Here is a 21808-nt window from a genome sequence, read left to right as displayed (position 1 = left end):
TAATTTATAAAATTTAATCGCATCAAGTCTTGGGCTATGTCCAATTTACTGCAGAGAGGGTATTAGCTTGTATCTCTTTGATGTGATAAAAATTGTCTCCAATTCCTAATAAGATTTTGAAAATAATAATTATAATAATATGTAGAATAAACACATGTATATTCTGCAGGCCAGAAGCATCCATGCAATCCTATGTAATTTGTTAATTAGCTAATCCTGTGGCAAAAGCACTTTAAAAATCCTATAAGTGTACTAGCTGTGACAAAGCCAGGCTGCACTAAACATTAGTTATTAAAATGAGGCCTGTCTTTATTTATTTCCTGAATTCCCCTGACACTTTTTTCATATAGAGACACACATTCAGGCAGATGCTATACTCCACTCCTTCTTGTGTTCTGCACCAAATGCAGACTTTATTTATCTTTCATTTCTTGTCAAGCTTATACTACTGGGAACTTTTTTCACTTGCCTTGCTGTCGCTTTGCTTCCCCCTGTTCAGGCAGACAATCAGAAAAGTGTCAGAGACGGACAACAGATGGTCCAGATACCTTTCAGAACCTTGCTGCTTTACCCACCAACTGTTATTTCCTATATCAGGAAAAAACAAATGGTAGTTTCTCGAAAAACAGTAATTTGCTTATCAATTTCAAGAGGATGTCGAGAGAGTCTCAGAAGGCTTGTGGAAGATTTATATTCATGTCTTATTCAAGCTTGAGCAGCTTGTTGAGTTTAGAGGTTTATCCATGCTTCATTTCCTAATATTCTCATCAGGACACAGTCTCCACATGGGCACAAGTCTCTAATGGATTAGGGAATGATTTACTTTAATCAAATCTTTAATCCAGCACCTGGAGATCTGAATTGACATGATGTTGGATTTCACTTTCAAGATTGCATAATTAAGAAATGTTCATAAATATTTCTGAAATAACTCCAAGATTTTCAGCTATTGAAAATGGGTATCCATTATAGAGACATATAGTGGACAAGAAAGCAGAAAGCATTTTCCACAAAAAATCAGGGACGACAGTTAGGCTGTGCAATACAGAATATCCACTCTGAATACTAATTATAATTACAGTCATTTGCAAAAGTCTTGTGCCACCCCTCATTTTTTCATATTGATTTAAATTTAATTACATATTCGCTTAAATAAATGTGTTTAATTGTTGTACTACAAAAGACCCCATTTAAAAATTATTTGTTTATGTAACAACCTCAGCAGCAACCTTATTTCCCCTCTCGTCTGTTCCAACCATTCAGCATTCAGCATGACCGGCCTGATCATCTAATCCTCTGCACCTGCTTTTTTACTGGTTCATGCCTTAAGTTAGATGTTTTTATGCTTGAATGATTCATATGTTACTGTGTGGTTTAACACATAAAAACATTCCTCTGAAATGGTCAGGTAAAGGAACTGAACTGAAAATGACAGCCAAAAACTTGCCAAACATGAGAGCCAAAAAACTCCTTCGGGAAGCTTGGAGAACTATTCTTTAAGAGTAGATTAAAAACACATGAAAGTCTGGCTCTTTCAAAGAAAAATAAAAAGAAATGATGAGTGGCTCAAGACTTTCTCACAGTACAGAATGTCAGATATTTACCCAATATAGTTTCAACCCTAATGACCTGCAATCAGATTAAAACATTCCAGTTACATGTTTCTTGTCTTACTGCGCACAGGTTACTTCCTGCAGACCCAGACATCTCCATCACAGCGCTCATTTCAGGGGTGTCTGCAGCTCATCCAGCTGGATGATCAGGTGGCCAACCTGGTAGCAGTGGAGCGGGGCATGCTGGGAGCTTTTGATAATGTCAGTTTGGACATGTGTACCATCATGGACAGGTGTGAACACCTTCATCCTGAACACTGTACTTTGAAATGGTAGTTCTGTTTTGGTAACATGACATCAAATAGCAAAAAGAAAAAGGCAAAATATACAAAAAAATAATAATAATACTCCAGCACTACTGTGACATAACCACAGTATCAAAGATAAAACAATTACTTCATACAGTGTAAATTGTAAATACTGCTCATAGTAAAAACCTGGGCATCTGAATCTGCGTTTAGCTTACATGTTCTAGATATATTCTAAGTAAAAGCATATAGATTACATATTTAATAATGTGTCAGACATTACATTTTTGGTTGCACAGGAATGGCATTGTTTTACAGAGCAAGACTTTTAACACATTTCAAAAGAACATGAGAATTAATTAACCACCTTGTCACGTCTCCTGCTCAGGAGCACAGCGTTAACACGGTTTATTCAATTTAAAATATATGAGCTCCAGCTTTCTTTCATTATGCTAATAATGATCGATTATCCATGCATCTTCTGTCAGACAGCCTTAACATGTGTTCATGAACTGCAGTTTCTTACTTTCTAGCTCACATAGCAGCAGTAAGGTAGCTTAAATTTAGCACACTAATAAACAAAGATAATGACTCAAAGACAATGTAAAACATATATAACCAGTGTTTCTCTGGTACAAGACAAACGCATGGCTGTATGGAAATAGAAGCCAGGATGTGATGGCTTGAAGATACATATGCTTTTAAAGGAGTAACACAGTGTGTGTATCTGTATTCAGCTTATTATTCTTTTTGGTTCATATCTGTGAATACATCTACAGAGATTATGTGCAATAAAAAATAGGTACGCAATACTTCATTCGACATCATTACACAAAGTTGTGTACCAACGTTGCATTTAAAATGCATAAAAAACACTTTTAGTACACAATTATACAAAACTGTGCTAATACTGCATAAAACTGATAAATTGTAAAATTGCCACTGGAATTTTTGCATTTGGTGTAAGCGTCACATTCATCATTTTGGTGGCCACCAAGGGGCTATCACTGGTTCTAAAAAAAAAAAAAAAAGGTTGCATCCAATGTGTGCAGTTCCTAAAATTACCACTAGTTTCACTGGCTCCGACAGTGAGTCAATCCCCGTAGACCCCCATGTTAAAATATCCAACTTTATTTATCAGGTAAAAAAAAAAAAAGACTATAAAAATATGCATAATTAGTGGAGTAGATGATTTAAAAGTCAAACTGATAGCAATCATCTACATCACTTTATGCATCACTTTAGATAACTGGATATAGTTCAATGTTGTAGTTTTAATTATTGCAATCAATGTACAAGATGCCTTCGGACAACATATACAGTACAGATGACAGAGTTCAATTAAATGCAAAGTAACGCTAGCGTATAAATTAACTTGTTAAACAACTTAGCATATTAGCTAAGCTAAAGCTAAGATAGCCAGCTTGTGGTAACTGAAATGAGCAGATGTGAGCCATGTGAGCAGGCTCTGTTTGTTCCGCCCATTTCTTTCTGAAGTTACTGAATGACCATGTTATCCCAGTAATAATTTTTTTTTTCCTTCCTTGATGGCACGAGCGTCAAGGCCAATGTTCATTAGGCTCAAATTGTAAAAGAGTTGTTCTGGATGCATTAGAAATCGTTTACCTTGGCCGGGCATTGTATTTTAAAAATGTGACATAAGATACTCTAAGAAGAATTCTTTACTCACTTTTGCATGCATGATCTTACTGATGCCGATGAGTTGCCTTGCTAATGTCCTCAGAGAAGTAAAGAAAAAAAACATCTATGGACACAATCATTACACATGTATGTCAGTCTTTCCCAAATTGTTGCCACAAACTGGAAGCAAGCATGCGACTGTAAACAATGACTTTGTATGTTGTAGCATTACTGTGTTCCCGCACTGGACCTACAGTAAGAGCACTTATTGCACAAACTGAGGTTTAGAAAGTGAAGTTATTATAACAGCAATATAACTAAATTAGGAGCTGAATGTTCAACAAGCAGTGTGATTGTGTGAGTGTGATACTTGAGTGTCCACAAATGTTTGTCCATATAGAGTTTATTTCAGTCTGTGCTTCATGGATTTCAGTTTCAATTTGATTCTAGGCCATATAAATTACTGAGTGCTGCACTAAAGATTTGATATTATTGGACAACTGTAGCTCATCAAAATGTGGCTATTGATTAGTGTTTTTGCATCAACATTTCATTGCTCGCTGCTTGGTGTGCATATTGAATTATAACAATACCACTCCGCGCTGCAGCCCAGCCCACTGCAAACGTCAAATCCACAACTAAGCTCATACAACGATAATAATAAAGCTTGAAATCTCATCATTTTTTAGACAGATTAGAATAATACCACTCAATCAGCTAAGTGGTGAACTAATTTTGAGAACGCAGATAGAGAAAACTTGCCCACTTCAACTTAATTGGTTTTCGTTTTTTCTTCATCAGTTCACAGTTCACTTTACCCAGCAGATTTTCAGATCAGATCTGTTACAGGAATACATGCAAAGTGAATTGAATTTACTTCTTTTACTACTTTATTTAATCTAATTTGTTAAATATAGTCTTTTTTATATGGACAATAAGAGGACAGTGAGTCATCCTAACTAGCTTGTTGTTATAAAAGTGTGTTACGAAAGCATAGTGTGTGTGTGTGTGTGTGTGTGTGTGTGTGTGTGTGTGTGTGTGTGGTCTCTATCATGATTAGATGACTGTATGTTATTTCACATATTATGATTCTCCTTTTATTCTCTCTAATGCCTGTTTTATATAACCGTCACTTTCCATTACAGTAAGGACAGCGAGTAATAAGGCAAAGCAGACAAGACCATGTCTCTGGTTCTGCATTCTCAAACCCCTTCAGTCAGAGAGAAAATAGAGATAGAAATCTGTTCAGTGGCCAAGAACGAACTTGCTCACCTGCGATGCTGCCAAGATTGATATGGGTGAACTTAACAACAGCATTGGCACAACATAAAATAACAAGTATAGCTTTTTAAACCTTGATATGGTGTGCTTTATTGAGAGGTAAAAGCAGATCTTTGGAATCATCTGGTTCACAGGTTTCAATCTCTGGTCCTGAAGTTGTCTGATTGATTGAAGCCAGTGTTAAAAGCAGGTAAAAAAACTCAAATTGTGCAGGATAGGTTGGTACTCTAGGACCAGGGTAGAGAACCTGTGATTAGGATGATTTGCTTGATTCTTTTATTTTTTGATTATTTTTGTTTGTTACAGCACCAGCCTTTGGCAAGCCATTCATCACTACGATCACACCAGATGCTCATTGAAGAGCTGAAGCCTAAATTTAAGATTAAATGCAAAGGACTGTAATCTGGCATAACAATGTCCACAGTCTGCAAAACATTGTTAAGGCATTAAAGCATCCTTGATGTAGTCCTGATCTCGTTCCATCATACTTTTACCTGCTTGGTCCCCTGAAAGCAACCCTACGAGGTCAAGAATTCACTTTTGATAAAGTAATAAAGACGGTGGTGTGTTCTTGCCTCGCAGCTCAGCCTAAACATTTTTAAATGAGGAAATATAATTGCTTATTGACAGATGGATAAAGAGTATTGAAAAAGCAAGGATATTATCTTAAAAATTATGTAATGCATAATAAAATTATTTAATGCATTCAAGTGCCTTGTAGAGAACATGCCATATTATCCATGGTTAATAATTTACAAAAGTATTATTTAATAGCAATATTCATGTGGTGAATTTTTTTAGGCAAATGTTTATTTAGCATATATGGAAGTAGCAGAGTTATGTTACAGTATGTGTAAGTGTTATTCCTGTTTAAAAGTTAGTAAGTTGTCCAACATGGGAAGTTCTTTAATATAGAGGACTTTCCACTGTCCAATGTCTTACCAATAAAAAGTTGTGCTTTTTGTTTAAAAAACTGGAAGAAAGTGGAAAAAAGTGCATGATGCATGTTCAGTGCCAGAGTCAGCTCAGATCATGACAGAAAGTGTGGGCAGAATTAATGGCCACAGTCAGCATGTGCTCAAGCTATACACTTCAAGCCACCATCTACTGTATGCATTGCCAATTTATTTTTTTTAAGACAAGGTTTTGTGACGACGCCCAGGGGCAAAACCCCGGCACCAACTGGATCACATCTTGCCCCCATGAAAAACATTATGCATACTCACTCTTACGACAGACCATCCGAAAAAGATTCTAGAAACAGGGGAACTTTGCATTAATAGCATCAACCAGAAAGAGGCACAAAAAAGGGAATCAAGGGAGTGTTCTCAAGAAAGAGTAATTCATATCTCCTTAAATCCTACCACAGGATAAGTTGTCACAAATAGATAAGCAGATTAATAAATCGGTATAACACTATTCTGATCTCTACTCCAGGGAGACCACTGTGTCGCCTTCAGCATTTTTAAACCCTTCAGCGTCTACAGAGTTGCTGGATGCTGGCTCAAACCATTTTTTGGGATCTTTTCTCTTTTTCTCCTAAAGCATCCAAACAGATGGGATATACCTACATACCAGACTTCCACCTAAGACCCATTCATCTTATCCTGGGAATATCCTGGGAAGACAGAATTTCCAGTGTCGTAGTCCTGTCTTGTGCTGGCCTTACAAGCATGTCCTCAGTGCAGGTTGCGCTCCATGGTCCATGTCCTCCACATGAAGGATGGCTGTATTACAAAATACATAACTTATGGAGAGCTGAATGCTGGAAAAAGAATCACTGCTCATCCACAACTGTGTTACAAAGATGCTTAGAAGCATGATATAAAGACATTGACATTTCGGCCTGAGAGGGCCATGCAGCTGACTGCATGAGGTGGAGAAGTACCCCGATTCGAGACAAATGCAGCAGACAAGTTGCTACAAGAAAGGAAAACAGCAGTTACAGCAGACAAGGGACTACTTATAGATGTGACCTTTACAACAGAGACACATTTTTCCTTGCAGACACAAACAATGCCATTTAAACTGAGCAGATAGCCAGTGCAGCTTAAATGCATCACCTATTGTCATTCCTGATGCTCAGTGTCTGCTTATATCCACCCACCTATTTGGTAAATTACACAACAGTTACCTATCGGGAAGTGTTAAATTTTATATTGTACATACTTTCTTTGAGACCTGTGCAACTTGAAAAACACATCTTTTCAACTTGCTGCTATTGCTGTCTCATTGGGCATGCATGTCACTCAGAGTAAAGCATTATCAACCCATTTCCATCACATGCATGAACTTATGCTCATTATTGCCCAATGTCCCTATAATTGACAGTAGAGAGATTGGATTACCCCTCCCTTACTGAGATCATTGCCAAATTTGTTTTCTTCGACCCCTGGCCATGGATGGCATTGGCATTGCTGAGATGCAAACTCATGATCCCCAAGGCCTCCTTTGTTAATGAGGCATTAATGGCCATTTCCATCTGACACACTTTTTAGTTCGCATGTACAATATGATTTAGAGCTCTACTTCCCCTTCTTGATAATAATAATAATAATAATAATAATAATAAAACACCCTGCTCCGGGTTGTGGGGATCTAGAGCCTATCCCAGTGGACACGGGGCAAGCACACAAACATACACTCACTTACATGTTACAAGCAATTTAAAAATGCCACTCAGGATGCTCTGCATGTCTTTTGGTAAAAAACAAAGTACCTAAAGGAAACTGACTAAGCGCATGAACAGCATGCAAACTCCATGCACACAGAACTGAAGGTGGGATTCGAACCTTTGACCCTGGAGTGCTAACCCCTATGCCACCATGCTACCAAATAGGACTTAAGCAGTAAAAAATAAAACTGTCTATTTACTTTTTCTACCATACATCAACACGAAGATGGTTTTCACCTTACAGGAATATTCTCAGGGTGTAAGTTTGTCTCGATTATAATACCTTAGTGTCATGGTGTTGGACGTGCTGTGTGTTCAATAAATGTGTGGTGTTAAACTATCCTACTGAGCTCCAGCACTCCAGCAGCAGATGGTTGGGGTTTTAACCAAATTAATCCACATATTCCTCAAATAAAGCCTAACAGAACATATAGTATAACACAATCATGGAATGTGGCAGAACAAGAAAATTCTAATCCATCTTCCATTTTCATGAGTCAGCCCATGAAATGGCCCTAACAAAGGTTAGCTCAAATGTGACTGGCCGTTAATTTGGTTTCTTACTGTATTATTTTTTATTGCTATACTAATGGGTTTGACTCAGAAAAGTTGTTATTCTATAAAACAAAGGTTAGGTGTTCTGGAACAGTTCTTGCAAAAACAGTATTGTCCAGCGCATTTGCAAAATTCATCAAGCCCCATGATGAAACTGGGTCTCATGAAGACCATCACAGGAAAAACTTACCTCAGCTGCAGAAGTTAAAAAAATCCCAAATTAACAAATTTAAACATCCTTCTTCTTTCACTTTTTGTACTCTCTCTACAATAATTAGAGTCATTTTGTGTTTCTTTTCATGGTTTGGGAGCAAATGGAAGTGGAAGTTATTATGCGGAATACAAATAGAAGGCAACATGACTCAGCAGTGATCAGTTACTCAAATTCTAATTCCAATATTAACCACATAGTGTTCGGCTCTTTTGGACAAAAAAAAAAAACAACTGGATACATAAACGTAATTAAAACATACTCTTACCAATTTAAATTTAAGGGTTTTATTCAGAATCAGCAACTCACAGTATAGAAGGCTCAAAATGTAGGGGAAAGAAAATTGTGTGTATTCAGAGTCGGGTTCCACACATTTGAGTCAATTTTCTGGGCTTGCGTTTTAGATTATGCAAATCACCTTCATGTAAATGACACCCAAGAGGTTTCTAGATTGTATTCAAGTAGAAGTGTCTGAGACTGAGTATTTTTTTTTTTATATGCATAAGCATTTACTTTTAAACCTGGGGATAGAAATTGCTGACTGTCTTTTCAAATACAATATGTTTTGACATAACAGCAAAGAAAAACCTGAAAATAAAGTAAAAGACTGTTGCTCAGTGATGAGCTTTAAAATAAATATCTTAAAGAAGTATAGAAGTTTAGCATATTGTAAATGCATCTGTGTTTGTAATGCAGATTATAAAATAATTAATTTTGTGCTAGCAAATGTAAGGTCGACTAAATTAAGGTCATGTAACTGCAATATGTGCACAGGACTGAAGCTTTTTTATGCTCTTAATTCACTATTTTGATTTGTCAAATTAATCAGATATCGTCATTGTTTTATTTAATTATATAACATTTAAATCTCATACTAAGAGTTTAAAGGGAAAGCTATTACTATAAATTCATTTATAGTGTGACATTTATGTTTTTAACTTAAAGTCCAAAATTAGAATCTAGCATCTCAAGTTACATAAGTCGCATACAGTAGGTCTGACTTAACTGTCTCATAACTGTTATTTCAGCAGTTAGTTACATCAGAGCAATCTGATATGTACAGTAAGCATCTAGGTGTAGGTGGGTACGGTCCAGAGTACTGAAGAGAGAGTAGTTACCTGCCAAAATCAACTGAAAAACTTTTAGCAAGAAAAAACATCTGATATCATATTTGTGGAACTGTTGTATAAAAGCAAAGTTTTAGCAATATCACACTCAAGGTCGTGCTGTGTCCACGGCCGCATCGAAGGTTACCTCAAGGCAGTTATGTTTGATGTGAGACTGATGTAACCCGCTGTTCTTCTGCTCTAATGATCTTTTGTCATGTTTTAGGTGCCTGCCTAATTACTGTGAGCATGGAGGAAGGTGCACTCAGACCTGGGACATGTTCAGCTGCTCTTGTGATGGCACTGGGTATACTGGAGCCACCTGTCACATGCGTATGTATGCATGCTTACTTTTGAAAAACATGCCATTTTCTTTGCAGGTCCTTCCAAGCTGTACTGTACTGTATCTTGGTGAATTCTAATTGTTGAATTTCTGAGTTATAGTTCTCAAAACACATAATTCTTTGAAGTTTTAAATGACTTCCTGATCCAGCTTGTTGTTACAAACTTATATATGTATATGTAAATACTTTATATATATATATGTTATATAGTTACTTATACATTATAAGTGTTAGCAATAAGATAATATTTCTTGAATAATTAGTTATGGGATTTTCTTTTTTACCTTTGTGTAACCTTCATTTACATACATCACCATGACGAAGTGAGTCATTAGCAGTAAAGGAAGTGGGAGATTTAGCTTGTTTGTATTTGTATGGTAAGCAATTAGCACTGATGTACAGAGGTCCTGAGCTTAAGGAAAACTTTATGTACTGGGTCAAATAAAAAAAAAAAAAAATTATCTCCATCAATCTAGAAACCTCTGTAGTTCAATTAGGTAACCATTGTATTGATTCCTTTTTTTTTAATGACTGTGGTGGGAATGCCAATTAACTTAATATGCATGTCTTTGGACTGTGGGAGGAAACGAAGAACCCAGAGGAAACCCACCAAGCACAGAGAGAACATTTAAACTCCATAGACACACCCCAAGGCGTGAATGCGGGAAGAACCCGGACACCAGAGGTGTAAGGCGACAGTGCTAACCACTACGCCACTGTGCCGCAATAAAAAAAATATGGCAGCTAAAATCTACATGTCAAAAATCTTATAACATAAACCTTCTATAGTAGTCAGGTGCTCATTATCTGATGGAAAGAGCTAACCACACATTTATAGTATAATGCCTGATCCTGCAGGACTTGCTAGTTCTCTAAGCAATCAGCATTAGAAAACTATTCCAGACAAATCTAAAATTAAGTTTTACAGATGAATACTGAGTGATAGCATCAAAACTACAGCAAGTAGCTATTTTAACAATTGTCAAAAATTAGCTAAATAGCTGATTAGCTAGCTAAATTACAAAACATGGCTAGTTAGCTAAATGAACTAACTAATGTACAAGAAAAATATCAAGCTAATTTAACAACTAATCTGGTGTAAAAAAAAACCATAATTGTTTGCTTTTACTAACCTTATTACAAACCTTAGTTAGCTAGCATATTAATCAAGCTAATTAGCAAGATAAACTCAACAATTTAACAAGGCTACATTAGCTACTGTAATTTGACCAAAGTACAACACCCAACTAAATAACTAATTAAACAAACTGATGTAATTAACTTAAAAAAAAATTAGCTACTTCAAGAAACTTGTGGCAAAGCATAACTAGCTGGCTAATCTAACAGCTAATTTGCTGTCTAAAACTAATTAGCAAACCTTTTTACTCAATTACAACCATTAATTAACAAGCTAATAAACAAGATTGCTAATTTAACTGATTAATGTACAATACTTTAGTACCTTTAAAGAATTATGTTTGAAGCTTAACAAGTTAGCTTGACAACCTACTTAATGAAACTCAACTAGCTAATGTATGCAACTCATGGAGATATAGCTAATTTAACTACATTTTGTAAAATTACATAACCTCCTATACAGTATTTCTGAAATATTGTTCACCCACCCCTGACTAGCATTTACCCATGTCTTGTTGAAAAGTTTTTTTTTAGATTGGCCTCTCAACAAGGCAGGGTTTTTGTATTGTTTTGCCAGAACAACATAGTGTGCATTTCAAAAAGAAAAAAAAGTTAAATATTACAAAATATAAATCACATTATGGCTATAATTATAAAATAATTTTCACAACATATTGTCTTCCATACTGGCTTTCTTAATACAGTTTTCCTTTTTTTTTTTTTAGCAAGAATGTTGTGGTCCACCTTGCCTCAATTACATAATTCATAGATTACCCACCTCTTTTTGTTACCACAACAGCCCTGTAGATAAACTAGCTTGACTCAGCATACTCCTTTACCACTAATAATGACATGTTTAAATAAGGGGCACCTCATGCTGTACAATTCAGTAACTCTAACAACAACAAAACATAGTATTTGAGGTAAAAAAAAAAAAAAAAAAAAAAAAAAAAATATATATATATATATATATATATATATAGAATTTTTTTCTTTTTCTTGGAAATAGAAATTGCTGTTTGGGAACTAAATGCATACAGTGGATTTTTGGAGATTGTTTAAGCTGATTTATATATATATAATATCAGTTTTGTTGGGTGGGGTTTTACATTGAGCATTCTAGTGTGTGGGGTTTTACAATACATTATCTCTCTTTCTCTCTCTTTTACTCACACACACACACGCACACACACACACTTATCTCTCTAAGTGAACCTATCAATTTTTTTTTTTAGCAAGCAGAGCTTTACATTTAATCTCTCTCGCTCTCTCTCTCTTCTACCCATCAGTCCAGTTTTGTAGCATTATGGCAGAGTAATCAAGAAAGAAAAAAATATAAGTGCATTTCATGTTAAAGTACAGTAAAGTGTGTTCCTGCTTATAATAGCAGTGAAAATAATGTGAGTTTTGAAACAGCGTCCGCCAAATGCCTAAATGTTTCTGAATATTGTTTAGGGTTTAACCCTTAAAATTCAAGCGGCATGGATCTGTGCCAACTATGTACACAGCATTGGTCAATTATCAATAAAAGAAATATAACTAACTGCTTATTCAATTAATTTTTACTTTTATAGCTTTTAACAATTGTCATTGTCGCAAAGTAACCTTACAATACAATCAAAAGAATTATGGAAGGATTGTGCTTATTTAAAAGTCCTGCTGGTGTGTGTCCATTGGGAGGTTTCAGACATTAAACCATGCATTTAGGTTTTTGGGTATGTCAGATAGAACCAAATTTACCATTACATCAATCATAAATTTTATCTACTACATACAGTACATTTTCACAAAACTGCAAAAATGAAGTTTCCATTTTGCTGTCAAATCTCTCCTCTGTCTGTGTGCATGTTTAGAATAATTTTCTCCCACAGTTCAAAGACCTAGTGATATATAAGGAGGCCACTTGGAGCATAACTCCACAAAACCTCCTGGGGTGGGCTATGGTGTTTTGCATCAGGACGTTGGGCCTCTGTTGATTGGACTTTGTCTGGCACGTCCCATGGGTGATTGATCAAAGTGAGATCTGGGAAGTATTGTAGTGCTCATGTTTTCTTCTACAGATCAGCTTTTTTCCAGATGCCATATGCAATCAGAAAGGCAATAACAAAAAATTATTGGAAAAAATGACTTTATTTCAGTCTAATACCTGCACCTTTTGCAAAATACCAGTCTGTCCATGATGTTTTTTCTGGAAAGAAGTGTTTTTTCTTTTTGGGTGTGTGTCCATTGAGTTTGTTTGTTTTTTGCTGCTTTTTAAAATATATGTAGTTGAGCACTACCATCAATGTCATGCCAAGAGTAAAGCATCCTGAAACCATTCATTTGTAGGGTTGCTTCTCAGCCAAGGGCATGGGCTCACTCAAAATTTTGCCTAAAAACATAGACATGAATAGAGAATGGTACAAAACATCCTCCAAGAGAAACTTGGAGTCCACCTGGTCCATCCCAGAACAGTTTGGTAAGGAACAATGCTTTTTCCAGCAGGATGGATCACCTTGCTATAAAGCAAATGTGATAACTAAGTGGCTCAGGGAACAAAACATCACAATTGTGCATATAATTGTGCAAATTAAAAAAATATATATATAAAAAAAAAAAATCAACATATTAACTTTCCAACCAGTCAGATTTAGTCATTCAAAATACAACCTTATGCAGATACATGAGACAGGCGTTCTTCATTAAGGGCTTCGTTCGCTTCCTGCAGTTTGTTGCAAAGATGTCATCCTGTCTCACCTTTTATTAAACAAAGCTGTCTTCTTCTTTTTTAATAGTGTGCTGAAACCTCTATTTATAATCATAGCAACATGGAGGATATGATAGAACAGGCGGCTCCAGATACAGTACATCTCCTTATTTAGCTTTACTGATGGCCTAACCTTTGTAGCACAGACTTGTTTAATTTATTGTTTTAGAGTCTGCATGAAAGATCACATCTATATGTTACCACCCACGCCACAGTTAAATCACTTCACATTTAACCAGTACCTCTTTTTGATTTTGCAATCACATTCACAGTGGGAATCTGTTATGTAACACATAACACATCTCATGATCACTGATCTGCCTGAAATAAAAAGTTTTTACTATTTAAAAGAAGTAAAAGTATGTTAAAACCAAGCAATTGCTAAAATGGTGCCTATTCATTTTTTAAACCTTTTGCTCAGTCCTATCATGTCTGTTTTCATCTACTGTAGCTCTGTATGAACAGTCATGTGAAGCTTATAAGCACCTGGGAAAATATTCCGATGTCTACTGGATCGATCCTGATGGCAGCGGACCTCTAGGACCCTTCAAAGTCTTTTGCAATATGACAGGTAATTTATGCACAAAAGGTCAAAAGTCCACTTGTAAATTATTAACAGTAATTAAGTCTGTGTGTTTAAAGTGTATGTGACGTTTTTGCTGTCATAACTCCATAAAGAACATTATGACATTTTTAAATGCCTTTTTCCCCAAAAGTATTTCTTGAAATGCTAAACATACTGATTTTTTATGCATTGTGCATTAATAAAATTAATACAATTTGCTGTAGCTTCTGTAGTCTTCATTGGAAAATTCACTGGAAATTAACTGCTATACATTGAGCCCAACATTTCCAGCAATGATCTTGGGCTATTGGCATTAATAACTGTCTCGAAAGATTTGATTCATGGACTACTGGACATTTCCCGCATGTTCATGTGTTTCAAATGCATCCTTACTGACCCCTAATGATAACCTTTAGGTATTCAGAGGTTTACAATACACAGTTACCATTTTATACCCAGAGTGTTAACGTAACAATTTTACAGCTAATCTGTGAGCAATTAGACATATAAAAACACTGTCGAATGTTAATTTAACTGTCTGGATTTTGTCATTTTCATTCAAGTCCCTGATATACTGTATAATGGATATGTGGTCATGTGACTAGAAGAACAGGCTTTTTGCCTCTTTACAGTATATGTGTAAGGCACTGACGTCATCAGTCATCAATGGCAGCACAGATATTTCAGTCTATCAACGGAGGACAGCGGAAAAAGTACTCAGTAGCGGAAAAGTGTAATATGTGATTTAGCAGATATTTGGGGCAGGACAAGAAAAACTACAGGAGAATTACTGACTACAGTCAGATAATTAAAAAAGCCCCTTGTGCCACATGTAAACTGTAATGATATGCAAATCTGATCTGATCAAAAAATCTGAATCAAACATAGTGGCTTGTGAGTGGATATAGCTTTAGGCCTTATTTAACAATATGGCATCCACTTCATTTTTTTATAGGATTTGATCCAGCACATTTTACACATTATGCAAATGTACTTTTTAGTCATTTGTAGACTGGCAGGTGGGTCCCGAGTGTGTGTACACAAATAAAATTAAAATGTGTGTGAGAGAAAAAAAAAATCCTGTATTTTGTCCTCTTTCATTTTAGTATTGGCTGGAATTTAAACAAGCCAATTTTCCCTGATGTGACCTCATTTATGTAGATAGTGTCCCTTATGTTGTTGCTAAGCTCAGCCCAGATGGTGGAGGCGTGGCTCAGCAGCAGTTCATTTACATAAAATGTAGTAAAGCAGAGGGAGTTTGTGGTATGAAAAAGTACATTACCCGATGGGTATTTAAGCTCAATCATCCAAATCACCCAAAGATGAAATAGTAAAATATGGGACCTTCAATACAGAGGTCTATAACTTGTGTGTGTGTGTGTAAATTACTAAATTGTGACAATGATTTAATTAATCTGATGCTGCTAAAAAGGGTTGGGAGAAAGAAAAAAAGTCTGCCAAAAAAGCTATTTATGTAATGATTGCGCACATAATGCATTTTAGCACATTTTGATCTGGCTCGTTAGCCCACCCCGCTTCATACATTTCAAAATTGTACAGAAGAGAGATTACTGTAATGCAAAACTCGATGCCGTATCTGTAACACAGTGACTTGCGCAACGGACAAATCTGCAGACGACTACATGGGTTTATAGGCAGGCAGAGCGGTGGACGGGGGCGGTTGCTAGGCAACCCTGCCATGTTGACAATCAGAGCTGCAGTGCTTGCCCTACCTGATTATTCCCTGCTAAAGTACACATAATCACCCCACGCCTCAACGCTCCTCTCTAATTCCTAAGCTCCCACACTTAACAACATATTTGGTGGCGCCATATTGCAGCGCCCCCCTATAACAGTATCGTGCTGTGTTTCCAGAGGACAAGGTTTGGACGATGGTGACGAACAACCTGCCGACTCAGACATCCGTATTGGGTTCGAGCAGGGAGAGACGCACGGTGCTACAGCTGAACTACAGCGCCACCATGGAGCAGATCAGCGCCGTTACTGATGCTGCAGATCACTGCGAGCAGCACATCACCTACACCTGCCGTTTATCACGTCTACTCAACACTCCAGGTACAGATAGAGAGGGTGTGTGAGTATGTGTCTTATGTTGTTATCTTTTTATTTGGTATTCTTCTTTCAAATCTGTTTCATTCTTAATCTGATGTTAAAAAAGTTCAAGATTTAATTGGTGCAAGTTTTTCTTCATATGTAAGACACAAAGACTTGGAAACATCCACAAAAGAACTAAGAATGGAAGTCCTATCCTATAATTTTTATAGTGGTTTTCAATACGTCGCCTGTCTCTGCCTGTCGGTTGTTTATGGTCATCAATCTGCAGACAATCGACCGTCAGTTGTTAATTATCTCTTATTGTCTCCAACGTGTGTCTAATCGTTAGTATCTTTGCCGAAAGTCTTTTCTTTTCAGGTGAATGATGGCTGTTTATAAAAGTCTGCTGAGTGTGTTGATCAGCGGTTGCCGTCTGCTTGTCGCATTTATGTCGCCAGTGTAGGAACGAGAATAATCTTTTCGCATTTGTTTGAGGAAACAGTTAACGACACACATTTATACTTTACTATTAAGAATTTTCCAGGGTCTGCTATTTTCTTCTGCAAGTCAAGGCAGGCCGTAAGATCAACACCGCGGATGTATTCACAAAGCTTCTTAAGCCTAAAAGTTGCTCCTAGTGATGAAAAATTATTAGAATTATGACAAATTTTTTAACATTTTCCCTTAAATTTAGGACTATATCTTAGTAAAGATAAAAATGATTAACATCTTACAGTAACCCTAAAACATGTCCTAAGGTAAATATTGTTAAGAGAAAAGAGGAGGACTTTTAAGAGGCTTAAGAGTTTCTATAGCAGAGGACAAAATGGTGGAAATAAGAAATATTCTCCAAATTTCAAATGTAAAGTTGAAAGTAAACATTGCTTTTCTGTCCAATTTCGTTTTCTGTTTGTTTTAATTCCTTCCATCTCTCTTGGATTGTTGGCTATATACCATCTCAAAGTGCAACTCAACTAGACCGTCCTGCAATCATGTAAATTGGTGAAGGTTGAGCCATTTTGCTGCAATCAATCTAAAATGAATTACACGTAATAAAAACAGTATGGTAAATAAATGTAAGAATTTAAATATAGTAGAATTTAAAAACTACTGTGTAGAAATTGGTTGCTAAAAGTAGACATATTTTCACAGTCTGTTTTGTCTGTTTTAATTATCTTTAAGATATTTAGCCTATAACAGAAACTTTGCATAAAGTAGTCTGTAGTCATGATTATACAATTTCTTTATATAGAAACATTATGATTTTATTGTCTGTTCTATTATCACATTTTCTTTTTTCACAAAGACCTTTATCAGAGGTCAAACTTTTTAAGCTAAGATAGGAACTCTCTGAGAGAATTCTAAGAAGCTTTGTTAATACGGGCTCTAATATTACAGTGGGATCAGACACTCCCAACCCGGGAAGTAAAAAAAAATTGGTTTAATCAATATGAATATATGGTATGAATATAACTTTTGAAAGTTTGTGGAAGAAAACCACACACTTTTAATAAGTTTGCTTAGTATGTACAATGTGATATTTACAAATCACTTCCTAGTTCATATTACACATGCCTGTAACATGTAACATTTCACAACTGTTTTTTTTTTTTTTTTTTTTATCTGTCCCACGCTTGCGTTCGACTGATCCATTCTCACACCTGGTTTTATGAATCAAGTTTCAGAAGCATAAGCAGACTCTGTTCTGTAAATATGATTTTGGTTTGTTGCCTGGTAGCAGCAAAGTGTCGTCAGATTAATTAAAAACGCATAAACTCAAGAGGAACAACATACTTGTCCTCGACCTTCTAATGTTAATCATGTACCTTTTTTTTAAGGGCTGGAATACGGCATGAAGTTAATCTTTTAGAATGTTCCTGAATAAGTGCTGTAGAGGTTGCACCCCATAACATGCTAACAAGCTAGTTAAAGCTCTCATTATGGTATGATTTCAAATAAAGTGTCAGCCGTTATACATGGAAATTGTATATTTGCATGAATAATGCTAGATACTTGCCTTAATGAGACGTTTCTATGGTTATTTAAGTGTCAAATTGTACCTCTGGCACAAAGTTAATAATCTAGAATGGAGGACAAAAACAGGACACACATCTCAAATAGTGTATGCCTTGTGCATCATTTCCTTACATTCCTTCCTGTGATGTCACCAGTTCACCTTTTTGAAGCTGCTTTATGGAAAACAACAGAATCTGTTGACGTACATTGCCTAGCATAAGTGTTGACCCTCCACCACTCATTAAATTGGATGCAGCAATGGAACATTATGTAAATGATTATAAAGTATTATGTACACCTCTGGAGTGTGCTGTGGTGTCTGGCTCCAGGAAGTTGCCAGAGGATCCTTTGGATGCTGTGGGTTGCAAGGTGGGGCCTCCATGGATCAGACTTGCTTGTTCGGTGCATTCCATAAGGGCTTTATTGGATTGACATCTGGACTAGTTCCCCTACACTGGGGTGTACTGGTGCTTTTCCTTCATGACCACAGACTCACTGATTTGTGCTGCATTGGCTTTTCTGTGCGCTCGGACTGGAGGAACTGGCTTGGGTGAGCCCATGATCCCGCTACCACATAGTGACACCACATACTGTTATATAAATAAATGTTTTGTGGTCTTAATATTATGGCTGATTGGTTTATATATCAACTTCAAACACATTTGGATCCTTAATTTGTTCTATTCTTCTTAGCATATTCTCTTTGTTTAAGCTAAATCAGATTGAATTTTAAGATACCTTACACACTTGTCTGCAAGGTTATGCTGTCAAAAGTAACCTTTCAGAAAAAGGATAATGACCGTCTATTTTTGCCAAACTAACTAAGGTGCCTTTCTTCTTTTTAAATTATATGTATTTTAATCGTCCATGTAACCTTCATTTTTCCTGACTAAAGTGTATATCGGGCAGATGTTTAATAACAATAATAATAATGTGGTTTGGAGTCTTGTCTTGCTCTTGTTTGATGAATGCCCGGGGGGACAGCTGTGTTGATTGTGCTTTGTGGCTGCAGTTTGCCACATGTGCTCCAGATGGTTCAACACAACACAAGCTGCTTCATTATCACCAACAAACGCTGCTCCTTTATCATCATGGTCAGCTTTGTTTGTGTGTGCTGGCAGATGGAAGCTCATGCAAATGGCTGCCTTCATGTCTATATTTTTTTACTGTGACTCAGACTGGAAATAGGATGACACTTTGTCTTGTTGGACGTATTGCATTTGTTTATGGCTAGACTATTTGTTACACTTGCTTCAAGCCCATACACCCTTCAAGCCCAGAATCACTTCCTGGATTTAACTAAGCAAATACTTTCTTTAGATAATTACTGCAGTGATTAATACTGTATGTTTCAAATTAGTCAAAGGGCCAAATTTGTATCCTGGATCAAGCAAAAAAAATAAAAAAGCTACAGAGATTGCTGGGACTATGAAAATTGGGTTAAGTACTGTCCAATGCATTATTAAAACCTGAAAAAACCTGTGATTAACCATCATAGTAAAGGATCAAAATGTGTTTGGAAGTTGCTAATACAGAAAATCTAAAGTATTAGAATAAGCACATTAACATAATCCTGTGATTTGCCTGTGTGCATTAATACAGTGCTTAACAACATGTATTAACTCAGTACTTTATTGCCCGAATTACCCTTTACAGCTCATTCCTCAACACTGTGCTTCTACCCAAATGATGCAATGAGCCATGTGTGTATCAGCACAAATTGTTAATTGCTGCTTGGGAACATTTCATTAACTTGGGACAAACAAAGCAGACAGAACTCAGCAGATGGAAATTTAATTTGGATTTGCTCTTTGTCGGAAAGTATAGGCGGACCCGGCTGGGTGTTTGTTGCGCTAGAAAATCTGCTTGTGCTGCAGCAGTGATTTCGTTCCACTAACATCACCAGGATTCTCTACAGCTGTGTTTAAATTACCTCTGGTTTGAGAATCCACTGTGCTTGGCAATATCTTTATTGACAGTCTGAGCTTTGCTTAGTCTGATCAATAAGGATGCAATTTCAGGCAAGTGCATCAGAGATATTTTATTTAAAAGTAAATTTCTCAGATGATCAAAAGTAATTTGAAGAAGAGGTTTTCATCTTGAGCACAAATAATTTTTAAAAACAAAAATATCTATCTATCTGTAGTATTGTGCAAAAGTCTTGAAAATTCCCCTCATATTAAATATTAAATGATTGAGATTAAATTAAAGAAATTAACAAATGTTTTACTGTTACAGGCTTCAAAGTGCCTAAAGATACATTTTAAAAAATGTTGTTTATGTACAGTAACAACCTCTGCAGCAACCTCATTTTTCCTCTCGTCTGTTCCAACCACTCAGCCAGCATTCAGCATCATCGGTATACTAATCACCGGCCTGATCATCTGTCATCATCTGCACCTGTTTCTCCCTGGTTTATGACTTAAGTTTTTTTTTTTTTTTAATGCTTGTATGATTTATATAAGGGCACTGTCTGGCTTTAAAAAAATTCCTTTATTCCTTCATGAACCCTGGAATACTATTCGTTAACACTACATTATAAATACAAGACTGGCTCTTTGGAAGAAGTGAGGGGTGGCTGAAGATTTTTTGCACTATGTATTAATATCACTCATCATCTATAGGGTGCCAATCCATCACAGGGCAGACACATAGACACATATTTATACCTTTATTCACACATTAACTTGGAAACATTAATTAGCCTAAACTACGTCTTTGGACTGTTGGAGGAAACCCGATGGAAACCCACCAAGCAAATGGAAACCCACCAAGCAAACCAAGCACAGGGAGAAAATGCGAACCCCATGCTCACAGAGATAGAAATATTTATTAATATAGCCTACTATATTTAATTAGTTATTTTTAGTTGTTATTTTTACACCCCTGTCTGAAAGAATCTCTATGGTGCATAGACGTACTTTGTTGTGCATGAGTCTCCTTCTGGGCAGAATCCCATGTTGGACTAATCTCAATGATGGACAGAAGGCCCTGTTTCAGGCAAAGAGCTTCCTGCTGGGCAAAGCCTTCCAACAGGCAAAGCATGAAAACAGATATAGAGGGGGGAAAAACACATCTTTAAAAATAAAGTTTGTGAACAAAAAACTGAGAGAAGAGTTAAAAATCTGAGTATTGAGTGATCAGCTTCAAGGTTTACTGAAAAGAAAAAAAAACTATTTATAAAAAAAACATTTTGTATCAGAATACTGAAACACTGTTGCACGACAAAATAACGAATAGCCTGCATCAAAAGCTAGTGTAGGTCATGTGCCTTTTTTTAATCTCTCTGCCTTGATGAGTGTTTAGCTTTTAGTTTAAATGTGACACAAAACCTCACATTCCAATGTCACAGAAGCCTTTGCACCCTGCACCTTCGACTAATAGAAAAACTGCCATGTTAAGCTCCCTGACAGTAATGCCATCTGTATTGAGAGGATCAGACAGCAGGGTGAGTACGAAATGAACGTTTATTCAAGTTCATGTCACCACTCTGAATGTTGCCACGAAGCAAAATCCTGCTGAGAAGAGCCATTACTATAACAGTTTAAAAAGTCTATCGCAATTTGAAAAACAGCATAGGTCTGACGTTATTGCCAACTCACATATTCGCAAATCT

At 36.3% G+C, this 21808-nt stretch overlaps 1 protein-coding gene across 1 annotated transcript in view; it reads left to right on the top strand.

Annotated features, from left to right (window-relative positions):
• The window catches only part of LOC128514158 (contactin-associated protein-like 2), a 208283-nt gene that overhangs the window by 106503 nt on the left and 79972 nt on the right, over window positions 1–21808 (top strand). Inside the window, exons 10-13 of the mRNA XM_053487883.1 lie at window positions 1704–1846; window positions 9556–9662; window positions 14008–14127; window positions 15997–16197. Of these exons, the coding sequence (XP_053343858.1) occupies window positions 1704–1846; window positions 9556–9662; window positions 14008–14127; window positions 15997–16197 (571 nt within the window). The remainder of the gene's footprint in view (window positions 1–1703; window positions 1847–9555; window positions 9663–14007; window positions 14128–15996; window positions 16198–21808) is intronic.

The sequence above is a fragment of the Clarias gariepinus genome, chromosome 26 (genome assembly GCF_024256425.1).
Source record: "Clarias gariepinus isolate MV-2021 ecotype Netherlands chromosome 26, CGAR_prim_01v2, whole genome shotgun sequence".
NCBI classification, from domain to species: domain Eukaryota; kingdom Metazoa; phylum Chordata; class Actinopteri; order Siluriformes; family Clariidae; genus Clarias; species Clarias gariepinus.
This window is presented reverse-complemented; position numbering and strand designations above follow the sequence as displayed.